The 23300-nt window shown below is 41.1% G+C and overlaps 1 protein-coding gene across 12 annotated transcripts in view; it reads left to right on the plus strand.

The window, feature by feature from the left end:
• Positions 1–3485: 3485 nt before the first annotated feature.
• The window catches only part of ANKS1B (ankyrin repeat and sterile alpha motif domain containing 1B), a 757254-nt gene continuing 737439 nt past the window's right edge, over positions 3486–23300 (plus strand). For 11 of the 12 annotated variants that reach the window (XM_036456625.2, XM_036456621.2, XM_036456620.2 and 8 more), the window contains exon 1: positions 3554–3725. In XM_036456625.2, coding sequence (XP_036312518.1) covers positions 3592–3725 — 134 coding nt within the window. In that variant the 5' untranslated portion in view covers positions 3554–3591. Of the gene's footprint in view, positions 3726–23300 lie in introns of all 12 variants that reach the window. The other variant, XM_036456619.2, reaches the window with a different exon arrangement.

Raw genomic sequence — 23300 nt, forward strand, 5'->3', positions numbered from 1 at the left:
TGTTGACAACCAGGGGGCAGGTGTGGAAAATGGTGGGTGTCAGTGGTGGTGGGATGGTGGAGCAGGTGTGTGGGGGTGCCAGACCAAGGCGGGGCATTGGTTGCTGTCATTGGGGTGATCCTTGGGTGGCTACTGAAAATTCTTTGCTCCTGTGCACTGCGCTCCCTCCCAGTGCTCACACCTGCTGCTGACACAAGCCCTGCTTGCACCCACAGCTGGTGCCTGAGTCGGCATTTGCACCTACTGCTGGTGCCCAGAGCTGTTCCTGATTACTTGGCATCATCGGAGGATGCAAAGGGCGGCTGCCAACCCAGATCACCCATGAGGACTTTGCCACCTCCCCCTACTCCTGAGGGGCAATTAGGGCCAGGCGGGGGCATGGAGGATGGGCCAAGACCAGCCCCTGTGCCTACCACAGCCTTGTGGCCCACTGTTCTTTTCAAGGTCTATGAATTCATGCACTGGGCCCCTAGTATACTATATATACAATTTTATATATGGCATATAATAAGAAAAAGAATCTAGTATCAATCCTGATTTATAATATGTATTTACAACTGTTATTAATATTGAGAATAAGAAACATAGATTTTGATAAAAAAATATTTGATTATAGAAACCTGAAAAATAGATAATGTATTTTATTTCTTGTAACTAAAAACAGAATATAAATTGACTGCAAATCTATCCTATGCTTGATTTACAGTTTCAGTTATGAATATGACTTAAAGAACTTACACCACATGTCATCATAGCCATAGACTATTAGGGCTGGAAAGGCCAGTGAAGACCATCAGACACAACTTATTCATTTCACATATTTCACATGCATGCAAACTGAGATCTAATTGGTCCCCATATACAGATGCAAAATATCTTAATGAAATCTGATGTTTAAAAAAATCTGGAGGTGTTTTTTGTTTGCTTTTTGCCTCTTCAGATTTTTGAAAGTATGTTTTCACTTTTAATTTGCATGTTAGTTAGTAGCCAAGCCTTTCTCCTTTTCACCAAGAAGCTATGATGTAATTAAAAACAAAGCGTTTGGAGTTGGAAAACTGCGCTATCAGATCCTGCCTGGAACTGTGGAACTGATCCTCAGAGTAAGTCATTACTAATGGTTTCCCATTGGGAGTTGATTCTGACAAGATGACTCAGGAGCTTCCTGATCACCAACTCAGCCGTGATTAAATGTTGCATATGAAAATCGGGGGAGATTTTTAGCTCTGAGCAGTTGAACACTTACTTACAGTATATTTTGGGAAAAGTGTGTTTTGCTTAGGTGACATTAGGAGAATGACAACTTTCAAAATGAAATCAATGGCTTTCTTCTTTAACTGGTGTGGTGGTCCCATGATGTCAAGGATCATGTTATTTATCACATATAATATCTTCTCATTAAAACAGGTTCTAAAATGTAAGGAAACAAGCAAAACAAACAAACAAACAAACAAACAAACAAAAAACCCCACAAAAACCAACACACTAGTTCAATATCTACTTCCTTCAGGAAACTCCCATGAGTAATCAAAATTTACCTAACACTTCGAACCTTTCTATTGAAATCACAGAATACTGAATTCCATAAAAATTTAAAAAATTATACTTGTGCTGTTATTTATTACTAAACATTAACAAAATATATTTTATTGATTTTTTACAGAGAGGAAGAGAGAGAGATGAGAGTTAGAAACATGGATCAGCTGCCTCTTGCACACCCCCTACCGGGGATGTGCCCGCAACCAAGGTACATGCCCTTGACGGGAACCGAACATGAGACCCTTCAGTCCGCAGGCCGACGCTCTATCCACTGAGCCAAACCAGTTTCGGTTATTACTAAACATTAAAAAAAAATTTTTTTTATTGATTTCAGAGAGGAAGGAAGAGGGAGAGAGATACAAACATCAATGATGAGAGAGAATCATTGATTGGCTGCCCCCTGCACGTGTTCCACTGGGGACAAACCCGCAACCCAGGCATGTGCCCCTGACGGGAATCGAACCCTGAGCCCCCTCAGTCTGCAGGCCAACGCTGCACCCACTGAGCCAAACCAGCCAGGGCACTAAACATTTTTTTTTTTTAAGTCTTCCCCAGTTCTTTATTTAAAATCTCTGCCTATAGCAGGCAGACCTGCGTTTGAACCTTGACTAACTTTCTAGCTGCATGATCTTGGAATAGTAAGTTTCTTCATCTGTAAAATAGGGGTGAATATGGTATTCATCTCACGGGGTGGCTGTGAGGGTTGAGATAACATATGGAAAGTACTTAGCATGGTGTGTGGTACATAGTAACTGCTTACCAAGCGCCTGGGATCATTTCTGCCCGTCCATTCTAATTTTTCCTGGAAGGTGTATTAGGAAGAGCCTGGGCTGTGCAGTGAGTCAGTTCGGGTGTTCCATATCCACCACTTACGGAGATCGAATTAACCCTTTAGTGCCACTACTTTCTCACGTCCAGAGTGGACATGCCGTAATGCTACCCAGCTCACTGGGTGCTTATTATGTCCCTGGACTCCCCAATACACTTAGGAAGTGTATCCCAAGGGCTAGGCACCGCAAGGCAAGGCGCCCACCAGAAGTTTCAAAAGAAAATAAATAAACGCGTGTTCTCCACGATGGGCACTCATCCAAGCCATCCACTCACAGGGCATTGTGGATGACACATGCAAATGGCAGTGGGTCTCCGCCCCAGGCCCTTTATATTGCGCCCTGAGAGCTCATTTTCTTGGCATTTTTTTTTTTTTTTTACAAGCCGGCAGCCCCTCCAAGCCCAGGCGGAGCTGGAACAGCCACAGACTGTCCAGAGCCACAGCAATAGGGGAGCCCAAACCTCTGCTTCCTCACCCAGGAGAGGTGAGCCTCGGGGGCGCAGCCCAGGGCCCCTTTCCAGCATCCCGGGCCTCCCGTGCCCGCCATGGAGGCTTTTCCTCGCGCTTGGTGGAGAACTCCAGTCCTCACACGGTTAACCTTGGAGGAGGGAGGAGGGAGAGGGTCCCCGCCCACGAATTAAAAAAAAAAAAAAAAAAAAAAAAAAAAAAGAGGATCACCTCGGCCCGGCCCCGCCCCCTCCAGGGCCCCGCCCCCTCCGTCCTCGGCCCCGCCCCCTCCCCACTGGGGACCGACCCGCGGCCGCACCTGCCGCGCGCACACGCCCCCCGCACGCCGGCCGCCCAGCGCGCCAGGCCTCCGCGCCGCCGCGGAGCCCCCGGCGCCCCCCGCCCGGCCCCGGCCCGCGCGTCCCCCCGCCCTCCGTGCGCTCCGCCGGGCCTCGGCGCGGGCCCCGGCCGCCCGAGCTGCCGCCGCCGTGCCCCTCGGAGCCGCCCCGCCGCCCCGCCGGCCCGCGCGAGGCTCCGGCGAGGGAGGACCCGCCGCCGGGGCGCGCGAGGCCGCTGCTGCCGCGGCCGTACTCTGAGCTCCGGCTCCTCCCGCCCCGATCTCCCCGGTCCTCAGCCTGCAACGCCCCGCTCCTCAGCAGCAGCACCCTTAGGGTGGCCTTCTCTTAGGGCGGGGCGGGGAGGGCCCTGCATTTTTTTGGGGGGGACTGGGGGGTGGGCGGGGAGAAGGACCCGGAGGGGAAAGGACTCGGGGCGAGACTATGGGGAAGGACCAGGAGCTGCTGGAAGCGGCGCGCACGGGCAACGTGGCTCTGGTGGAGAAACTCCTGTCTGGCAGGAAAGGAGGGATCCTGGGCGGAGGATCCGGACCCCTGCCCCTGTCTAATCTGCTCAGGTAAGGACGGGGGGGATGGCATCCCTCCTGAAGCATTGTGATGGATCCGTGCTGCTCCTCCTCCTCTCCTCCTCCTCGGGGGTACCCGCACCTGCTGGCGGATAGCGGTTCCTTCTTCAAACGAGACGGGGAGTGTGCGTGGAGAGGAGGCTCGAGCCTCCCGGTCAGATGGATGGACGCCTTGGGTTCTCGGAGTGATGCTCAAATAGCCTGCCTGCCATCAGGGCGTCCGTCGCTACTTTCCTCCAAGAGCCATGGTGCAGAACTTGGACCCGTGTTGCTGGAAGGAAATCGGTGTGGCACCTGCTTTCCATCAGTGTGTGTTCTGGCGCCTCAGCCCGGAACCCCCCAGCCTTTGGGTGTGCGTGCGTGTGTGTGTGTGTGCGCGTGTGTGTGTGTGTGTCTGTTTGAATGAAACTGTCAGAGAAGCTACAGCGTGAATGCCATTACCCTGCAAGAGCCACAGGCTTAGATTGCTGCTACCTTCTCTTGCAAGAAGGCATTTATTTGCTCTGTGAGGGGTTAGGAGCCCACAGAAAGAGGAAAATGAACCTTGGATGAGATGGCATCAGGACAGGGTGTGGATGAAACTTGATGAGGCAACCCAGCAGCACTTTGTTCCCTGGATGTAGCTGAGTGGAAACTTAGTTATTTTGTATCTCAGGATTGGGATCCTGGGTTTGGAACATGGTAGAGGCCTCTGAGTGTGGAGATGTTTCAGGTGAGGCTGATGCTGCTTGGAGAATCTTTCTAGGATGACATTTTTTTTTTTTAATGTCAAGATCTTTATTCAGCAAGCAGTGCTTTAGAAATAGCAGGGATCATTTACACATTAAAAAAAACTATTAACTTAGAAGTTGAGATGGACAAATGAGATCAGTTGGGAGGGAAGATGCCTGAAGAAAAGTCACCGGATAAAATTCAAGGAAAGCGCTTTAGTTTCTACAATCATGGCTTTTCCATGTATCCTGGATATTTTGGGAGGCATTATTCATATCTTTACTCCATCTCTTAGGCAACTCAGCTGTACTTGTACAAAAAAAAATTTTTTTAAGAGCCCAAGTGATTTTTATGGTTTTAAAAAGGTGTTCTGTGCTACTCTGAACATGTGCTTCATACAAACTTTTGGATGATAACAGTACGTTCTTTACACAGTTCTCATATGTTGTAGTGGTCAGACAATGCAATTAATTGCAGTCCTGGCTAATAGGGTACATGAAATCACTTGTGTTTCAGTGAAATGAATTTGGTTGGAAAATAGTTGCTGGGATTCAAAAAAGCTCTGTAAGTGATCATCTGTATTTGTTGACAGTGACATTTTATTGGAATGACAGTTCACTTCCGAACAATGAAATGCTTGTGGAACATTTTTTTCAGTAGGTCTTAGAAGTGACGACTCTTGTGTATACTCCCTTGTTAAGTAATTTTTCACTTCCATACATGAGTAGATAATGTGTACATACTTTAGATTATAGCTCCAGTAATTGCCCTTAGTCACAGGTAATTTATACAAAAGCAGTCATCTGGTTACAGTTTTAAGTTGCGGGTAAAATAAATTTATGCCAGGGTGACGTATTAGTTATAAAATTGAATATGGCTAGAAACCTATGTGGTTAAAATAGGTTTCTAAAAATAATCAGTTCCTTTGGAATAAAATTGAAGAGTTCTTTGAGAACGGGGGGAACTCCAGTTAATTTCATTGAGATAGTTAAAAAAAAAAAGCCTATTTGTGTGATCAGCAGATATCTATGAAATGCTTTTTCATTTGTGCCATTTTTAAAAAGACTAGATGTCAAATTTTAGGAATAAAATACCAACTACTTAATGTTAGTAAATATTAAATCTCAAAATTGTGACCCACAATGTAACTCTTGAATGAGAGGCTTTCTATTTTGCTGTCTTTCAGAGGCAGTAGCAGTCACTCTACAACAAGAATGCACGTAGAGAACAATGAAACTAAAAACATATTCACTAGAGTAATGTGAACCAAGTTGTAAAAATCAGAATCAAACCCGGTAACCACCGTTAAACTTGCATTTTTCGACCTCATACTGACTAAACAACTAAAATAGTGTCTTTGAAGAAAATGGGAGTTGAAATTGTATTTTTCGGATGATCACTTGCATAAAATGAAATTCCTAAGAGAAGGCACAGTTTATTTAGTTGTCACTTTCTTTCATAAATGATTGTCATCAGAAATTCATTTATAGGATAATGGAAAATGTGACCCTTTCCACTTCAAACATGATGATGACACTTCAAAATTTTAAAATATTTTGGAATTAATTGTGGAATAGGGTTGTCTCTCCCCCACCCATTTATTACTTATGTTGTGCAATAGTAGTGTGAGATCCTATGTGAAATGCTTACATGTGCTATCTCATTGAATTCTATGTCAACCTTAAGTGGTCAATCCTCATTTCACAGATGAAGGACCAAAGAGAGAGGAAGACCAAGAACTTGCCCAAGGTCCCATAATTAGTACTGGCCAAGATGTGAAGTTATGTGATTCAGATCTGCTCTACTGCATCTTATGTGTTATTCATTGAATGTTTTAATTTCAAAAGCTTAAGGTGTATCTGAATATTTTTTGCTATGCATAATTTAATTAAAAAATCCTTAAATTTTTTTCTAATTAAAAAAAAATCTCATTACTGCCCTTTGAGGGATCACTAGTTAAGAAATTTTGTGAAGATGCTTTTGAATTCATATTGCCTCCTAAGTGAGCAGTGGCCATTATGATGGGGAATCGTATTCTTGGGTGACAACTGAACTTTTTAGCAAAAGTAAGAATGACCTTAAATAAATATAAAATTGCTCCTTACTGTCCTCTTCTATAAAATGGGAATAGCAACAGCACCTGCCATATAGGGTTGTTGTAAGGATTAAATGAGATGTTAAACAATGGATGCAAATCATTTAGCACAGTGGTCAGCAAACTGTTGACTAATGAGTTTGCCTACTACTGACTTAGCACATTTGTGTTTACTATCAGTGTTATTATAATTTCTCATGCATCTCTAAAGCACTGGACTCTTTTTCTTAAGATCTTAATGACGATGGATTTGCTTCATATTGGATTGGGAGTAAATTTTTGTAGTAGGTTTTCCATTAGAATCATAGAATCTTCAAATAGAATGGGGCCTTTTAGCTCAACATCTCACTTAGAGGAATTGCCTCTCACAACTTTTACCAGTGAGTTACTCCCGTGACTAGATCTATTCCATTTTTGAAAGCTCTAATTATTTAAAAAATTAATTTTATTGTGTTGAAATCCACCTCCCTTTAATTGCCAGCAGTTCATATTAGTTTAATTCACCTGCCAGTACAGTCCTTAAGGAGCATGCATTTATGTATATTGTTTTCTTATAAAACTTCTATACTTTTTTCATGGAAGTACCATATTTCTAGCAACCTTTTGTCATGTGGCATTATAGGTTAGGTGAATTTAGATGCTCATCTTTTTTATTACTCTATTTTTCTTTCTTTGTATATTCTTAAAGTTTGCAATGACTCTTGAAGTGTAGCGAGCAGAAGTGGACAAAATGCACTACCTGTCATTAGACCAATGTAGAATACATTGGGACTTGGTGTACTATTGAATTAAAAATGCAAAACCAAGGAAACAGGTCATAAAATAGCATTTGTAGTATGATCCTACTTTTTTTTAAAGAAAAAAAATAAGTGTGTGTGAACATTTAGAATGTGCATTAAGAAGTCTGGAATGATAAACACCAGAATGTAAACTGTATTCATTTAAAAATATTTTATTTATTCTTCACAGAGAGGTAGGGAGAGAGATAGAGAGCTAGAAACATCGATGAGAGAGAATCATCGACCAGCTGCCTCCTGCACACCCCCTACTGGAGATGTGCTCGCACCAATATACATACCCTTGACCGGAATCAAATCTGGGACCTTTCAGTCCACAGATCGATGCTCTATCCACTGAGCCAGACTGGTTTCGGCAACTGTATTCATTTTTTGAGTGGTGGAATTGTGGGTGATCATTATTTTCTGCTCATTTATGTGCATTCTCCAGAATTCCACAATGGACACATATTATAAAAAGGAAAATAAAACAGCTATTTAAAACATAATACAATGAAATTACCACATTATTATTGTTGATCTAAAACCTACCTTAATAAAGGCCACATTTTCCTAGGCTGTTGAATGGCATTGATTCACATTGGGCAAATACTCAAAACTTCTAGGTATTCTTTTTTCCATGCCATGCGGAGCCATGCTTCCCCTATGTGGTACTTGTAAATGTGTTGCTTGAACTTAAATTATCCCTATTACATCTCATCTTACTTGCTTTAGCCTATATTTATAATCTGTCCAGATCTCCATGACTCGTAAGTCTGTCTTCCAACATAGTCACTTCTCTGCGTCATCTGTAGATTTAGTAAGCCCGTTTTCTATAACTGGAATTCAACACACCATGATGCATCCTCTAAAGAACCTCTCTTTGGCTTAGCACAAATGTAAACGTAGCAGTCTTTATGGGTGGTATTTCTACCACCAATGAATCCATTTAACAGAACCATCAGCTACTTCTTCCCAATATATCTGTGAGAATAATATGGAGGAGTACTTTAGCCACTGCCTTTTTAAATTTACACTATATTTTGGTTATGGCTTTCCTTTGATCTACCCCTTTAGTGGTAAGTCAACAAATTCCATCCAAATCTGGCTACTTTATTTTAGCGTGTTCCCAGTAGTAAACCATTGATGATGCTTAATACTAATGTGTCTCATTTTTCTGGGTCTGCGTACTTACACTCATTTGAAGCAGCTAAGTGTCTCTTAGGATCTCTGTCTATTTGGAACTTCAGTCATCTCCTAACGTTGTTTGTTTATCCTTTCTAGTTTGAAAATTATTCTCAGTAGGGAGATAAAAGCAAACTAGAAGTTGGGAAGAATCGGATTCTTGGCATTGTTCAATGTCATAGGAAATTCTCTTGTGGTCTAAAACCATCCATGATTTTTTTTTTTTTTTTTTTTACTGTTCCTCTGTCAGAGCTCAAGGTTACATTAGCTGCCGTAGCAGTGAACTTGTATACCTCCCTTCTGTTTTTCAAACTTAGCTGCAAGAGACATTAGCATTTTCCCAGGACAAGTATATATGTCTGGTGTTGTGTTTGTTTTCAGTTATCCTCCTCATCACCCCCTTTCATCCTTGAAGAAAACCTGAGCTCATCACAGAAATGAAATTGAGTCGCCTCCCTCCTTTTCCCTTGTCCATAATATATGTGAAATTTCATTGTATTTAACGTCTCTTTCATGAGACAGCTGCAGCGCCTTTTGAAGTCTCTTCCTTTGGTACAACCGCCTTTTAGTCCAAATAGGAATAATTCCCTTTGAAAATATATATGGAGTTATTTCTTTTTTAGTGTGTCTAGATTGAGTTGTATTTTAATAGAGCAATACAAAGTTTGAGAATGCCTCAGATTTACTTGATTTTTCTTAATGCCTCAAGGAGCCATTAGTAAAAGTGTATCTTACTAATATGTGTTCAGTACATTCTTGTTGAACATAAAGAATCCTGTCCTCAAGATCCCTCAGGGAAAAAAATAGCTCAGTAAGTGGAAGGAAAAAAAATCTTCTGGCCACCAAACACATACCAGATAGTTTATAAATTTTTTTTTTTTTAGATTCAGGATCCAGTTCATGAAGTTTTTGTTGATGAGTACAAGGAGATAAGGAGCAACTCGGAAGCATTGTAATTTCGACAACTATTTGAATAACTATGGTTATGGGGGCTCTGATAGTAGAGACTTCCAGGGACATGGCACCGGTTAAGTGGGATAAATCACAAATAGAGCAATGGAGCGGCATGAAAATGTTGTATCTATAAAAATAGTCAACTTGCAAGTGGGTTATCTATTTTAGATAGTAATGATGTTTGAAGCGGTGATTGCACCATTATGTTCAGGGAGCTGTGTCTGCCAGCACCAACAGTGCCAGCTGCGTGATGAGGACTGAGGAGAGAGAGAGGGAATTTTGGAGTTGACCTCTTTCTCTTCTAAGCAGGGTTTTCAGCTCCCTCTTCAAAACGGCTAGGCTGGTGTGTAGCAGAGAATTAGGATAGCCAGCCCGTGGCTACTACGCACCTTGTCCATACTTACCTTGCCCAGGACCGTGTGGGTCCCAGTGGTGTTCCTTACAGTTGACCTAAGCGGGGAGCAGGTCTTCACCGATGTGAATGCAGAAGCTTACAATATTCAGTAGTGCGTCTACCAACTTTAGCTGCTTACCCTCTCTCTCAGGTGACGGCAAACACAATATGATGAGATCAGCTGTAGAATTAAATAGTTTCCTTAATTAAATATTTGGGGTCGTTTTGGAAAATTCTTTCTTATATATGTTTTAATTTTATTGATTTTTTACAGAGAGTAATTGAGAGTCAGAAACATCAATTAGAGAGAACCATTGATTAGCTACCTCCTGCACACTTCCCACTGGGGATGTGTGCCCGCAACCAAGGCATGTGCCCTTGACTGGAATTGAACCAGTGATTATAGCTTGTTTCCGGTAGTAAACCATTGATGATGCTTAATACGGATGGATCTTTTCAGTCTGCAGGCTGATGCTCTATCCATTGAGCCAAACTGGTTTGGGCAGTTTGGGAAAATTCTTTCCAGGAGCCTGTTATAGAACATTCTTCCTACTAAGTATTCAACTAGAAATGGAAGCTGACCATGACTCAAGTCAAAGATTAGAAAAGACTAATGTCAACCTTCAGAACTTGAAGGCATTTAACATTTAATGCACATTTCGTCTGCCTTTGGCTTCCATTTTGAACATATTGCAGCATGGTCTTATTAAAATATGATGAGTTGGTGATTTATCATAGTTTGATATGAGAGAATATTTTGTATCTGAAAGAGCAGGAATTTGCACAGAAGATTCCTCCATGTTCCACTTCGTTCTTAGGGATGTGATGACACGGTCATGGGAACCATATGGCGGGCAGAGGCACGAGGCCAGGTGAAAAACAGGACATTCCTTGTGTAACACAGACCCGGGACTCTCCGTAGAGTCCACTTTTCTTCTTTCGTATGAGAGACAGCAAGTGATCTATACATTTGTGTTCAACCCGGGTGAGGATTGAAATGGTGTGATTTATTTATTTTATTTAAAAATATTTTTGTTGCTTTTAGAAAGAGGAAGGGAGAGGGATAGAGAGATAGTAACATTGATGAGAGAGAAACATCGATTGGCTGCCTCCTGCACACTTCCCACCAGGGACTGAATCCACAATTCCAGTCTGTGCCCTGACTGGGAATTGATCTGTAACCCCCTAGTTCATGTCTGATGCTCCACCACTGAGCAACACCAGCCGGGAGAAATTGTGTGATTTTATTTAACAGGATGCCTTCATGAATCTGTCTGAAAATTGAACTTCGCTTCAGTTGTGCTATGGGGTCATTTGGGTTCCAGTATGTAGTGAGGGCAGCTTTGTTTAAAGTGGTTAATTACTTCTAGTTAAGTGAGCTGAAACAATCGGCCTAGACTTGTCACCAATCCTTGACCAGATCTTTAGTGATGGATGTGAGCATAAATAACCAACCTCGTTTCTTTCTGCCTGCTTGATATTTCTGTTCCCACACCCTATTTCCCAACTCTTCCTGCCCAAATAGTTTTCTAGAAAGAAAGCCCCATCTCCATTCTAATTACTACACCCTGGCTCTAGTTTATGTGCCAACTGTTCCTCTCCTAAGGGGAAGCGGGTTTTTGTGTGAGGAGTAGAGAGGGAATGGGCTGCATCGTGAGAAGTAGATAAAGAAGAATGGATATAGAACCCTCAAAATTGAATTTACAGTGTTTGGTTTCATCATCTCTGGTTTCCCGACTCCCTCACTGTTAATTTCTAACCTGAGGGACTTTGTGTCCTCACTTCTTTCCAGCTTTATACAACCACTGTAGACTATTTGTGGGAGCTGATAGTTAATTCATACTGAAGTGTGGTTGATTGATATATGCATTTAGAAAGAGGGAGCTCTTTTAACATTTTCAATTAGGGAGGAAATATAACTTTAGATCAAACTAGTTAATCTTTGGAGCTCTTGTAGTAAAGTTGAGGGAGTAGATTTTGCCAGATTTCGAGAAGGGGGTTGGATAAAGGTGGTCATTTATCCTTCCTTCTCATTGGAGACACGAGAAAGGGGATAACATAGGGGGAGGTGCTGGAAAAGCCTTTTTTTGCTATTTATTTAATCTTTTTATTGGCTATTTGTTATACCTTATACACATCTTGGGTATCAGCAAATGGCATGTTGTTTGTCTGTTTGCAGAAGTTATTCCTTAAGTGTATATGTTTATTATATGATCACAGGTGACAAAGATGTGGAGTGCAATTCTACAAGAGCTTTAATATCTAATGTAGTTTGAGATTCAAATTCTTTTAAATGCATTTTCTTGCTTTTTTTTTTTTTTTTTTTTTTTTTTTTTTTTTTTTTTTTTTTTTTTTTTTTTTTTTTTTTTTTTTTTTTTTTTTTAAATTCATGTTGCAGGTTGACTTCAGTATCTAGGTTATTCCATAAACCTATGTTTCACTTTACAAGGAAGGCATTGGAAGTTCTGACCCCTGGGTCCCAGTTACCATCCTTCCACATTAAAGTCTTCTTTCTTGTTTTGTTTGTGCCTTAATTACTATTTAGCCACTTGGCATCTCTGTTTGATACCTGTAGTCACTAATCTGCATTTGAAATGTTTTATGTATCACAAGTAGGCTAAATATAGTGTCTTGCATTTTGAATATACTGAAACACTGCTATATTTACTTGCAGAATCCTCCCTGTGTTGTATAGCTGTTTTACTGCTCGTGTGGAGACAGGGGAGTGAGTGGGAGTGTATTTGAGGTGAGCAGCGGGAATGATGCAGAGACATTCTTTGGCATGGTAAACGCCAGCAGGGGGCAGCCCAGGACAGAGTTGCTTCCCGTGGGCTTGCTTTGCTAGTGAACAGAGTGGTTGGTCTCTCGCTCTGAAGGACGATAGAAACTTTGAGGACCTATTAGAGAACTTGAAGAATTAGAAACAATGCTAAAATGATCTCCTGCAAGGTTTTCCAGTGGTGTGTTTTATGCTGTGTAGTAAGACCAAAATTTATTACTCAATGAACCAACTACTAGCCAATTAATCAACATCAGCCAGGATTTTATAGGGAACTGACCTAAGAACAGTAATAACAAATAATGATTATCATTTATTTTAACTACAATAGTATTTATTGAGAACCATGTGAGTTCAAAAATTGAATCAGATCATCTCTCTCTACCCTCAGTACTTGTAGAATAATTGGACAGATATATCAACAAAGAGTTGAAATACATTGCGATACAGAAAGGAGACTTGATTGGAGGTGGTGATCACACAATTCAGTATGCATGTGATCTATTATAGAATTGTACACCTGAAACCTATGTAATTTTACTAAATGATGTCATCCCAATAAATTAAATAGAAATAAAAGAATTAAAAGAATACACGTGGTATTGGCTGTAATGCAAGTACCAAACAATGCTACAGGAACATGAGGAGCAAGGAGATACCCTTATTTGTATCTGAGAGGAATAATCAGGGGAAACACTTGTTAGATGAGTAGGAGTTTACCAGACTGACAGTTTGGGGGAAGGGCATTTCAGCCTCGCTTGGTGGCAAGGCCTGAGTGGCGGATGGAGAGGATTGGTTACCTGTGGCAGGATGTATCAAATAAGTATATGTATTTACGGGAACAGAACCCATGTTTCTCACCATTGGAGAATAAAATTACAAATATAGGAAGGGAGAAACAAAAATGAATCCTGCCTGTGGAGCTGGACGAATCATTGCTTTCAATAAATGTAGGTATAAACATGTATGTGTGTGTGTGTGAGAATGTATTGTTTTTCACTAATGAGCATAACTAGCACCCAAATCTTAGCTTTTAATGACCATTTTTCGATAAAAGGAACTCTGGTTTCTTGGTGAGATGACTGATCTAGGACTGCAGCAGAGAAAGATGCCAAAAGCATAAAAAAGAAAAAAAATGCTCAAAGAATGACTCTATGAAGCCAGCCTGAAGAGGCTTGAACTGGCAAAGTCTGGGACAGTGTAAATTCCAAAACTAATAATGAAGAATGGGACATTCACATAGTTTAAATGTGCCTCTCCACAAAACAACCAGTGCAAAGGGAATAAGAGCAATTGTATATGAAGCCTGGCAGACATTATCGTAAACAAGTGGTTAAAAGGAACATTATGAGCAGCAAGGACAAGTCTCCTTTTCTGTCTCTATCTCCTTAAGCCAGATTATCTCCAGAGGGCCACCCTTTTTATCTTGCTTGGGGTCTAACCCCCTGCACGGGGCCACCTGTTTGGACTCTGACACCCCATGTCTGGATGTTCCCTTCTGCCACCACCACATGGATACCCTGCCACCCTACATGAGCTCTGACCCTCTCACATCATGCACACCTCTATAGGATGCCCTCTCTAACGTGCTTAAGCTCTTGACACCCCCTGCTCAGTTCCCCCAATATGGACATTCTCCTCCCCTGGCTTGAACTCTGTCACTTCACTCTTGCCTCTAGTATGGACGCCTATCTTTCTCTGCCCTACTTAATGGACTTAGGGATGGAATTGTTCAGGAAGAGGAGGGAAATGAAGGAGGAAAAGAGGAAAGAGTGCAAGAGGAAGTGGAAGAGGAGAGTAACATAGTAATGCTCTTATTTTTATGTAATTGTGACAATGATGGTGATGGTGATGATGATGAATTTCTCTAAGCCAGCCATGCCTATATCCTCATGTTGGGCAACTAAGAATTCTAAATTTGCCCTAACCGGTTTGGCTTAGTGGATAGAATGTCGGTCTGTGGATTGAAAAGGTCCCAAGTTCGATTCTGGTCAAGGGCATGTACCTTGGTTGTGGTCACATCCCCAGAAGGAGTTGTGCAGGAGGCATCTGATCGATATTTCTCTCTCATTGATGTTTCTAACTCTCTATTCCTCTCTGCAAAAATATCAATAAAATATGTTCAAAAATTCTAAATTTATTTTTGAAAAGTATTTTTATTGAATTCAGAGAGTAAGAGAGAGGAAGAAAAACATTAATAAGAGAGAATCATTGATTGGCTGCCTCTTGCTCGCCCCGTACTGGGGATCGAGCCCACCACTAGAGTGTGTGCCCTTATCTGGAATCGAACCTGGGACTCTTCAGTCCTCAGGCCAATGCTCTATCCACTGAGCCAAGTTAGCTAGGGCAAGAATTCTGGGTGACAGCCTCCCTGTGTGGCTCAGTGTTTGAGCATCGGACCTATGAACCAGGAAGACATGGTTCCATACCCAGTCGGGGTACATGCCCAGGGTTGCCAACTCAGTCCCCAGCAGGAGGTGTGCAGGAAGCAGCTGATCAATGATTCTCTCTTATCATTGATATTTCTATCTCTCCCTCCCTCTCCCTTCCTCTCTGAAATCAATAAAAAATCTGTTAAAAAAATTCTAGATGACATGGAGATTAAGACCAAAACTTGGGTCTTATGTGGCAGTTTTTCTGGATACTATTTCTCTTTGCACTTCAGAGGAAAGATGAGATATTTTTTTAAAATTTAATAAATCTTTGTTGTTGAGATTATTACAATTGTTCCTCTTTTTCCCCCTATAGCTCCCCTCCACCCGGTTCCCACCCCACCCTCTGCCCTTACCTCGCCTATCCCAGTGTCCTCATCTATAGGTGTACGATTTTTGTCCAGTCTTTTCCTGTACTCCCCACCCTATTTACCCCGAGAATTGTCAGTACACTCCCTTTTTATGCCCCTGATTCTATTATATTCACCAGCTTATTCTGTTCATCAGATATTTTTATTCACTTGATTTTTAGATTCACTAGTTGATAGATATGTATTTGTTGTTCATAATTTTTATCTTTAGTTTTTTCTTCTTCTTTCTTTTCTTAAAGAATACCTTTCAGCATTTCATATAATACTGGTTTGGTGGTGATGAACTCCTTTAGCTTTTTCTTATCTGTGAAGCTCTTTTCTTATCTTCAATTCTGAATGATAGCTTTGCTGGGTAGAGTAATCTTGGTGTAGGTTCTTGCTATTCATCACTTTATTTATTTTTTATTTATTTTTAAATACACATATTTTCTTTTAAAAAATGTATTTTATTGATTTTTTACAGAAAGGAAGAGAGAGGATAGAGAGTTAGAAACATCAATGAGAGAGATTCATCTATCAGCTGCCTCCTGCACAACCCCTACCAGGGATGTGCCCGCAACCAAGGTACATGCCCCTGACCCGAATCGAACCCGGGATCTTTCAGTCCGCAGGCCGACGCTCTATCCATTGAGTCCAACCAGTTTTGGTGCTATTCATCACTTTATTTTTTTTAAATTAATTAATTAATTAATTAATTTAAAAATATATTTTATTGATTTTTTACAGAGAGGAGGAGAGAGGGATAGAGAGCTAGAAACGTTGATGAGAGAGAAACATCGACCAGCTGCCTCTTGCACACCCCCTACCGGGGATGTGCCGGCAACCAATGTATAATACATGCCCTTGACCGGAATCGAACCTGGGACCTTTCAGTCTGCAGACTGACGCTCTACCACTGAGCCAAACCGGTTTCGGCCTATTCATCACTTTAAATATTTCTTGCCATTCCCTTCTGGCCTGCACAGTTTCTGTTGAGAAATCAGCTGACAGTCATATGGGTGCTCCCTTGTAGGTAACTAACTGTTTTTCTTTTGCTGCTTTTAATATTCTTTTATTGTCTTTTGCCCTTGGCATTTTAATATTGATGTGTCTTGGTGTGGTCCTCTTTGGATCCCTTTTGTTTGGGGTTCTGTGTGCTTCCTGGACTTGTAAGTCTATTTCCTATTTCTTTCACTAGGTGGGGGAAGTTTTCAGATATTATTTCTTCAAATAGGTTTTCAGTATCTTGCTCTCTCTCTCTTCTTGTAGCACCCCCATAATTTTGATGTTGGTATGCTTGAAGTTGTCCCAGAGGCTCCTTACACTATCTTCATATTTTTGGATTCTTTTTTTTTTTTTTTTTTTTTTTTTTTGCTTTTCTGGTTGGGTGTTTTTTACTTCTTTGTATTTCAAATCTTTGACATGATTCTTGCTATCCTCTAGTCTGCTGTTGGATCTCTGTATATCATTTTTAATTTCAGTCAGTGTATGCTTAATTTCTAGTTGGTCCTTTTTCATATCCTTGAGGGTCTTGCTAAAGTTATCAGCCTTTTCTAGAAAATTCTTGAAAAACCTATAACCTGGTTTTAAACTCTGTAGCCACTAATTTGCTTTCCTCCATTTCTTTCATTTGTGACTTTTTTCTTTGTATCTGCATTTTGGCTGCTTCCCTGAATTGATAGAGGGGCTTTGTGTGGTAATTGTCCTATAGGGCCTAGTGGCTCAGCCTTCCCAGTTACCTGAGGTGGACACTCTTGGTGCACCCCTTTGTGGGCTGCGCACAGTCTTGTAATTAAGCCTTTATTGTTGTTGGTATCACTGGGAGGAATTGACCTCCAAGCCAATTGCCTGTGAGGATCAGCTGTGTCTACGATGGGAGAACTTCTGTGCTGGAGACCAAGATGTGATACTTTGATAGACTGGTCAGTATGTTGCATTTTTTATGACCTTCCTCCTGCCCCCTCCCCCATGTATATTGTTGTGGATATGTAGTAGGCCTCTAGATTGACTTAGAGACAGAAAATCTTTATGTAATTTTTGCTGTTTAGCTGAAAGTCTTTATCATAATTGTCAGTGAAATGCCTTCTCAAGAATTTTAGTAAGATGATGATAATGCAAAAGTAGAGTTATAAAAGCACCAAGATAGTAACTGTCATTTACCAAGGAAGTTGAGTTTGCAGAATTTGATAGAGATAAAGATTTCAGCAAGTAGGTATTTCTTGTTATGTGATAGTCCCACTATGATTTTTAAAATGTCACAGTAACAGTATGTCTGGAAATTGACCAAGTATATTTTAAAATATGGTCAATCTGTATAGATCTTATAAAAATCATTATTGGTCTAAAAGGAACCAGGGCAATAAATAATTTATTCTGGGGATTTTTCAGACTTTAAATTATGACCAGGAATCCATCATTTCTAGGAACAAATTTAAGCAAAGAAACTTCCTTGAAGCTCTGTAGTAAGCATTTTCAAAAAATATATATTTTATTGTTTTTTTTACAGAGAGAGAGAGAGAGAGAGAGAGAGAGAGAGAGAGAGAGTTAGAAACATCAATGAGAGAGAATCATTGATCAGCTGCCTCTTGCACACTCCCTGCTGGGGATGTGCTAGCAACCAAGGTACATGCCTTTGACCGGAATCGAACCTGGGACCTTTCAGTTCGCAGGCAGACGCTCTATCCACTGAGCCAAACCAGTTTCGGCTTTAGTAAGCATTTGATATAGCTGAAAAATACCATTCTTATTTGAAAAAATTGAGGAACAGTAGTTTGGGAGCTTTGCAACAGTAATTCATTGCAGTTGTATTCTGTACTTTAAAAGACCATTCATCGTTTCATGCCAAGTTTAAGAAAAAATAAGCAGCAGGCAGTATTATCAGTTGTGCTGTCCTTTTCTAGGTCTGGGAAAACAAGCTCAATGGAAAGATGACAAAATTTTTGGTTTTACTACCTACGAAGGAATGAAACAGGCCTGGATTTAAACAACATGCTTTAATGGACAAGGTACCATCTAGGGATCTAAAAAGATTATGGTTTCTACTCTTTTCTTACCTTCTTACCTTTTCTTATCATCATCAGCACCTCTAAGAACACATGATCTTTTCATAGTATTTCTATTTGTATCTTGGTCTTGCAGTTATGGTACTATTTATTCATTAGCAGAACAAGAAACTACACAGAGACTGTCCAGTACATTACCTAATCCATTCATTATCTTAACAAAATTCTTGAATGTGGAACTGGCAAATACACTGTTTTCTCAGAAATGTAATTCAAATGTTGTTTCTCTGATAGAAAGGAGTTGAGGAAAAGAGTACAAGATCCATGTCTACTGTGACCTTCCTTGGAAGTCTTGTTTGCTTGCTCTTTACAAGGAAATGGGTTGTTGTTTTTGAATAATCCTCACCCGATGATATGTTTTCATTGATTTTAGAGAAAGAGGAAGGGAAGAAGGGAGGGGGAGAAAGGGAGAGAGAGAGAGAGAGAGAGAGAGAGAGAGAGAGAGAGAGAGAGAGAGAGAGAGAGAGAGAGAGAGAGAGAGAGAGAGAGAGAGAGAGAGAGAGAGAGAGAGAGAGAGAGAGAGAGAGAGAGAGGGAGAGAGAAGGGGAGGGAAAGAGAGAGAGACAGAAAGACAGACAGACAGACATCCACTGATCTGTTGCTTCCTGTCCTCACAGAGATAGAACCCGAAATCTGGGTAAGTGCCCTGACTTGGACTTGAACCCTCAGTCTTTTGGTGTATGGGACAATGTGCCAACCAACTGAGCAACAGGGGCCAGGGTGAGAAATGTTTTCCCCCCCATTGCCCCACTCCTCCCGGTTCCCACCCCATCCCAGGCCTTTGCCACCCTATTTTCTCTCTCTATATATATGCATCTAAGCATATAAGATCTTTGTTTAATCTCTTCCCACCTTCCATCCTCCTTCCCTCTGAGAATCATTAACCTGTTCTATTTCCATATCTCTGATTCTATTTTATTCACCAATTTAATCTGTTCATTAGATTTTTTTATTCATTTATTTTTGGATTCAGTTGTTGATAGGTATCTATTTGTTGCCATTTTGATGTTCATATTTTTTATCTTTTTCTTTTTTTTCCTTCTTCCTCTCCTTAAATAATACCCTTCAATACAGTTGGAGAGCTGCTGTGCAGGAGACACCCCTATGGAGCAAGACTTGCTTCAGTGGGGCTTTCAGTGGGGTGTGTTGCTATGGATGTGTAGACTTGTAATCTGGTATAGTCTAACACTGACCACTGGGTACATGGCTCTTGAGTCTCTGGGGAGGTTCAAAGTCAGTCACTGCCTGGGGCCACCCAGCAGGAGCTACAGAGCGATCTGCAGATTCTATCTCTTTGTATTGAGTGTGGAAGTGCCCAGATGATGCCCCGTTGTAAAGTTTGGGGGCTCCCTGACCCAGTTGCAGATTGTTTGAGAGATTTTAGCCAGAGCAAGGACAAGTCATTCATATACAAGAGCTGCTGTAGGCAGCTTGGGTAGGTTTGTCAATTGGATGAGGCAGGGTCTCAGTGAATCACCAGGAGCAGAACAAACAGAAATGGCTGCCAGTCAGCCCTGAGACCAGGGAGGTCCCAGCATAGGAACAATGATCCCTGTAAGCACCTCCATCTGGAAGAAAGCCACCCCTGAGTTCCTGCCCCGATGCCAGACAATCCAGTTCCTCTTTGTATGTGTCTGTGTTCCCCAGAGCCTCGCCCTGTTGCTGGAGCTCAGAGGAAGCTGGATCTTGTAAGTTCAGTTCATGGTGCCAGCCTTTTAAGAGAAACAGGGTCTCCAGCAACCTCTGTGTCACTGAGCCCCAACCTGCACTGGTTTGTACAGCCCATAGTTTTTATTGCTGGTATGGTTTTATTTTCCCAGTTCTGGGACTCTGGCCTGGGGGTCTGGTGTGAGGCTGGGACCCCTTGCTCCTTCAGGTGACCTCTGCAGAGATGATCTCCCTCCTGATTAAAAAAGCAGCACACATGGGTGCTGGACCAGCCTATTCTGTGCCTCCATACCTCCTACCAGTCTAGTGTGCTTTTTTATTTACTTCTGTAGTTGTAGGACTTCCATTCAGCCAGCTGTCCAGCAGTTCTGGATGATTGTTGTTCTGTATTTTAGCTGTAATTTTGATGTGGTTGTGGGAGTTGGTGAGTGCAGGCGTTTACCTTCGTCACCATCTTAAAATCTCTGGGGAAAAGGGGTTTTATAGGAATATATAGACCTCATAGAATCAAGGAGAAATTGAACTGCCAGGAGTTGGAAAGGCCAGGAATCAAGGTAGCAAGGATCAGGGTGACAAAACATGGGGCATATTAGGGGCTGCTGGTTGCTTTGGGCCCAACCTGATTGTTCAGAGGGGAAAAGGGACAAAATCTCAGAAAAGGAGCATGCGGAAAAATATTTATTATCTTGACAATTTTGTGAACTTCATGAGAAAGCACCCAAATCATAAGTCTTTCTTCCCTTTCCCTTTTCCAATTCCTCTTGGTTATGCTTTCCTTCCCTCTTTAAAGAGCTGAAATATTGTGTAATACAGAGCTCCTTATCCGAGGTGACAGTGGAGTTAATAGCAATGCTATCATTATCAGGCATTTTCAACAGTAAAATAACTCAAAGTGAATGCCTATCCTTGTCTTTTCCCTGGTTATTGGTTGTAAACATTATTCAGACTACTACCATTGTGTGTGTGTGTGTGTGTGTGTGTGTGTGTGTGTGTTTAAAGCAATGTGTATTTATTTTAGATCAATTGAGAAACCCATTTAGAAAACCATTGGTCACCCTTACTTGACTATGGGCCCTGATCTGCATTGAGAACATTAATCTAGGTCCTATATTCTAAGGGTTACAAGTTTATAAAGATGCAGATGAAGTGCAAGGTTTTTCTGTTTCTTCTCTAGTTATCATCGCTAGGTTCCTTTCCTCTTTCCTCTCTGATTAAAAGTTCAGCTGTTTTCCTTCAGCAACTCAGCTGTGTCAGCTTTTGGTGGTAAACCTTGTGGCCAGGAAACTAGAAAATGCCCTTTGGTGAAAGAGGAATAGCAAGGTTGGGAAACACAACTAAAAGAAAGTTGAGAGAAAGAGACTTGGGCTGACAATGGTTTCCTTAAGGTAATTTATTTGGCTAATTCGGGTAAATATCTATGAGGTCCACCATCTGTCTTCAGAGTGTGAAAGGGAACCTTACCCTGGAGAGATGGTCGTAGCCTTGAAAGAAGAGGGTCACGCTTATCCCCAGGGATTTAAGGGGCTCTACCTTTGCTTTTAGAGCCTGTTGTATGAATGGACTTTTTAATCTATGTCTTAGAAAGATTATTTCCAAACATCTGTAAATATTAATCTTGAAATAATTCTTCATATTCCACAGTTATGCATCACATTTTGCTAATACTTTGAGTCTTCTGTTCCTTTTTGCAAATAAAGTGCTCATTTTGGCTGTTTTCCAGATATGACAGTTGGTGGACATGCTTCAGTAGAGAAAAGGAAAATTTCCCTGCTTATCTACTCTCTCCCGTCTGCCCAAGATAGTGTGTCTGTCAATTGTGACCTGATTTTGAAATAATTTATTAAATAGAGGGATGCATGATGTTATTTAAATTTTTGGTATGACATTGACTTTTAGTCCTTTATAATAAGCACTTGACTAAATTCTCTGAGTGAGGTTTATTGCTCCTGGGATTTTAGAAATTTCTTAACTCCTTCAGTGACTTTGGACTCCGTTCAATGTCAAGTATGAGTAATGTTTACTCAGGAAATTAAACATGCTGTTTATTCAGAAGATGAAGCATACTGTATTTTTTTTTTTTGTCATGAAACAGTATTTTGGAAATGTATTATTAGTAGACTGCTTAAGAAAACGGATAAATAAATGAATATAAAATACTTATCTTTGGTAAAAGTTTATATTTTTTCATTAAACATATTTATATCTTTTCTTTCTTATGTTAAAATTTAACATATATGCAATAGTCAATAAATTAAGGTTTTTAATTTGTAATCTTTTCAATTGAAGTTGGGACAGAAGTCTAAACAGATTATACTTTTTTTAAAAAAAAGTATGTTCCTGGGTTTTAAGAAAAGTTATTACTCTTTTTAAAAAAATATATATTTTATTGATTTTTCACAGAGAGGAAGAGAGAGGGATAGAGAGTTAGAAACATCGATGGGAGAGAATCATCAATCTGCCGCCTCGTGCACACCCCCTACTGAGGATGTGTCTGCAAACAAGGTACATGCCCTTGCCCGGAATCGAACCCGGGACCCTTCAGTCCGCAGGCTGGCGCTCTATCCACTGAGCCAAACTGGTCCCGGCTCTTTTATTTTATTTTTTAAAAAAATATATTTTATTGATTTTTCACAGAGAGGAAGAGAGAGAGATAGAGAGTTAGAAACATCGATGAAAGAGAGTCATCGATCAGCTGCCTCTTGCACACTCCCTACTGGGGATATGCCCGCAACCAAGGTACATGCCCTTGACCGGAATCAAACCTGGGACCTTTCAGTCCCCAAGCCGACGTTCTATCCATTGAGCCAAATCGGTTTCGGCAAAAGTTATTACTCTTAATATATATCCTAAATATAGATTTCTAATTTAGTCCTCTCTCATGTACTCTAGACAGGTTACTCCCAGTGGCCTATCGAACATCACCCCCTCAATGGAGATATTAAAGTATAATAGAAACGTTCATTATTTTACACAGTTTGCTCTGCTTCTTGGATGGCTCTTCTGCATTAGGGGGACTGCAGTGTGCCGTTCATCAAAACTAGAAACGCTAGAGCATCCTTCCTTCCCACTTCCATCCATTCAGTACCACCACTTCCAATAGCAGCCCTCCCAACTCATTCCTTCCTCTGCCATTAAGGAATTGCTCTGAAACATGTTACTT

Source organism: Pipistrellus kuhlii, unplaced genomic scaffold (assembly GCF_014108245.1).
Source record: "Pipistrellus kuhlii isolate mPipKuh1 unplaced genomic scaffold, mPipKuh1.p scaffold_m20_p_3, whole genome shotgun sequence".
Taxonomy (NCBI): domain Eukaryota; kingdom Metazoa; phylum Chordata; class Mammalia; order Chiroptera; family Vespertilionidae; genus Pipistrellus; species Pipistrellus kuhlii.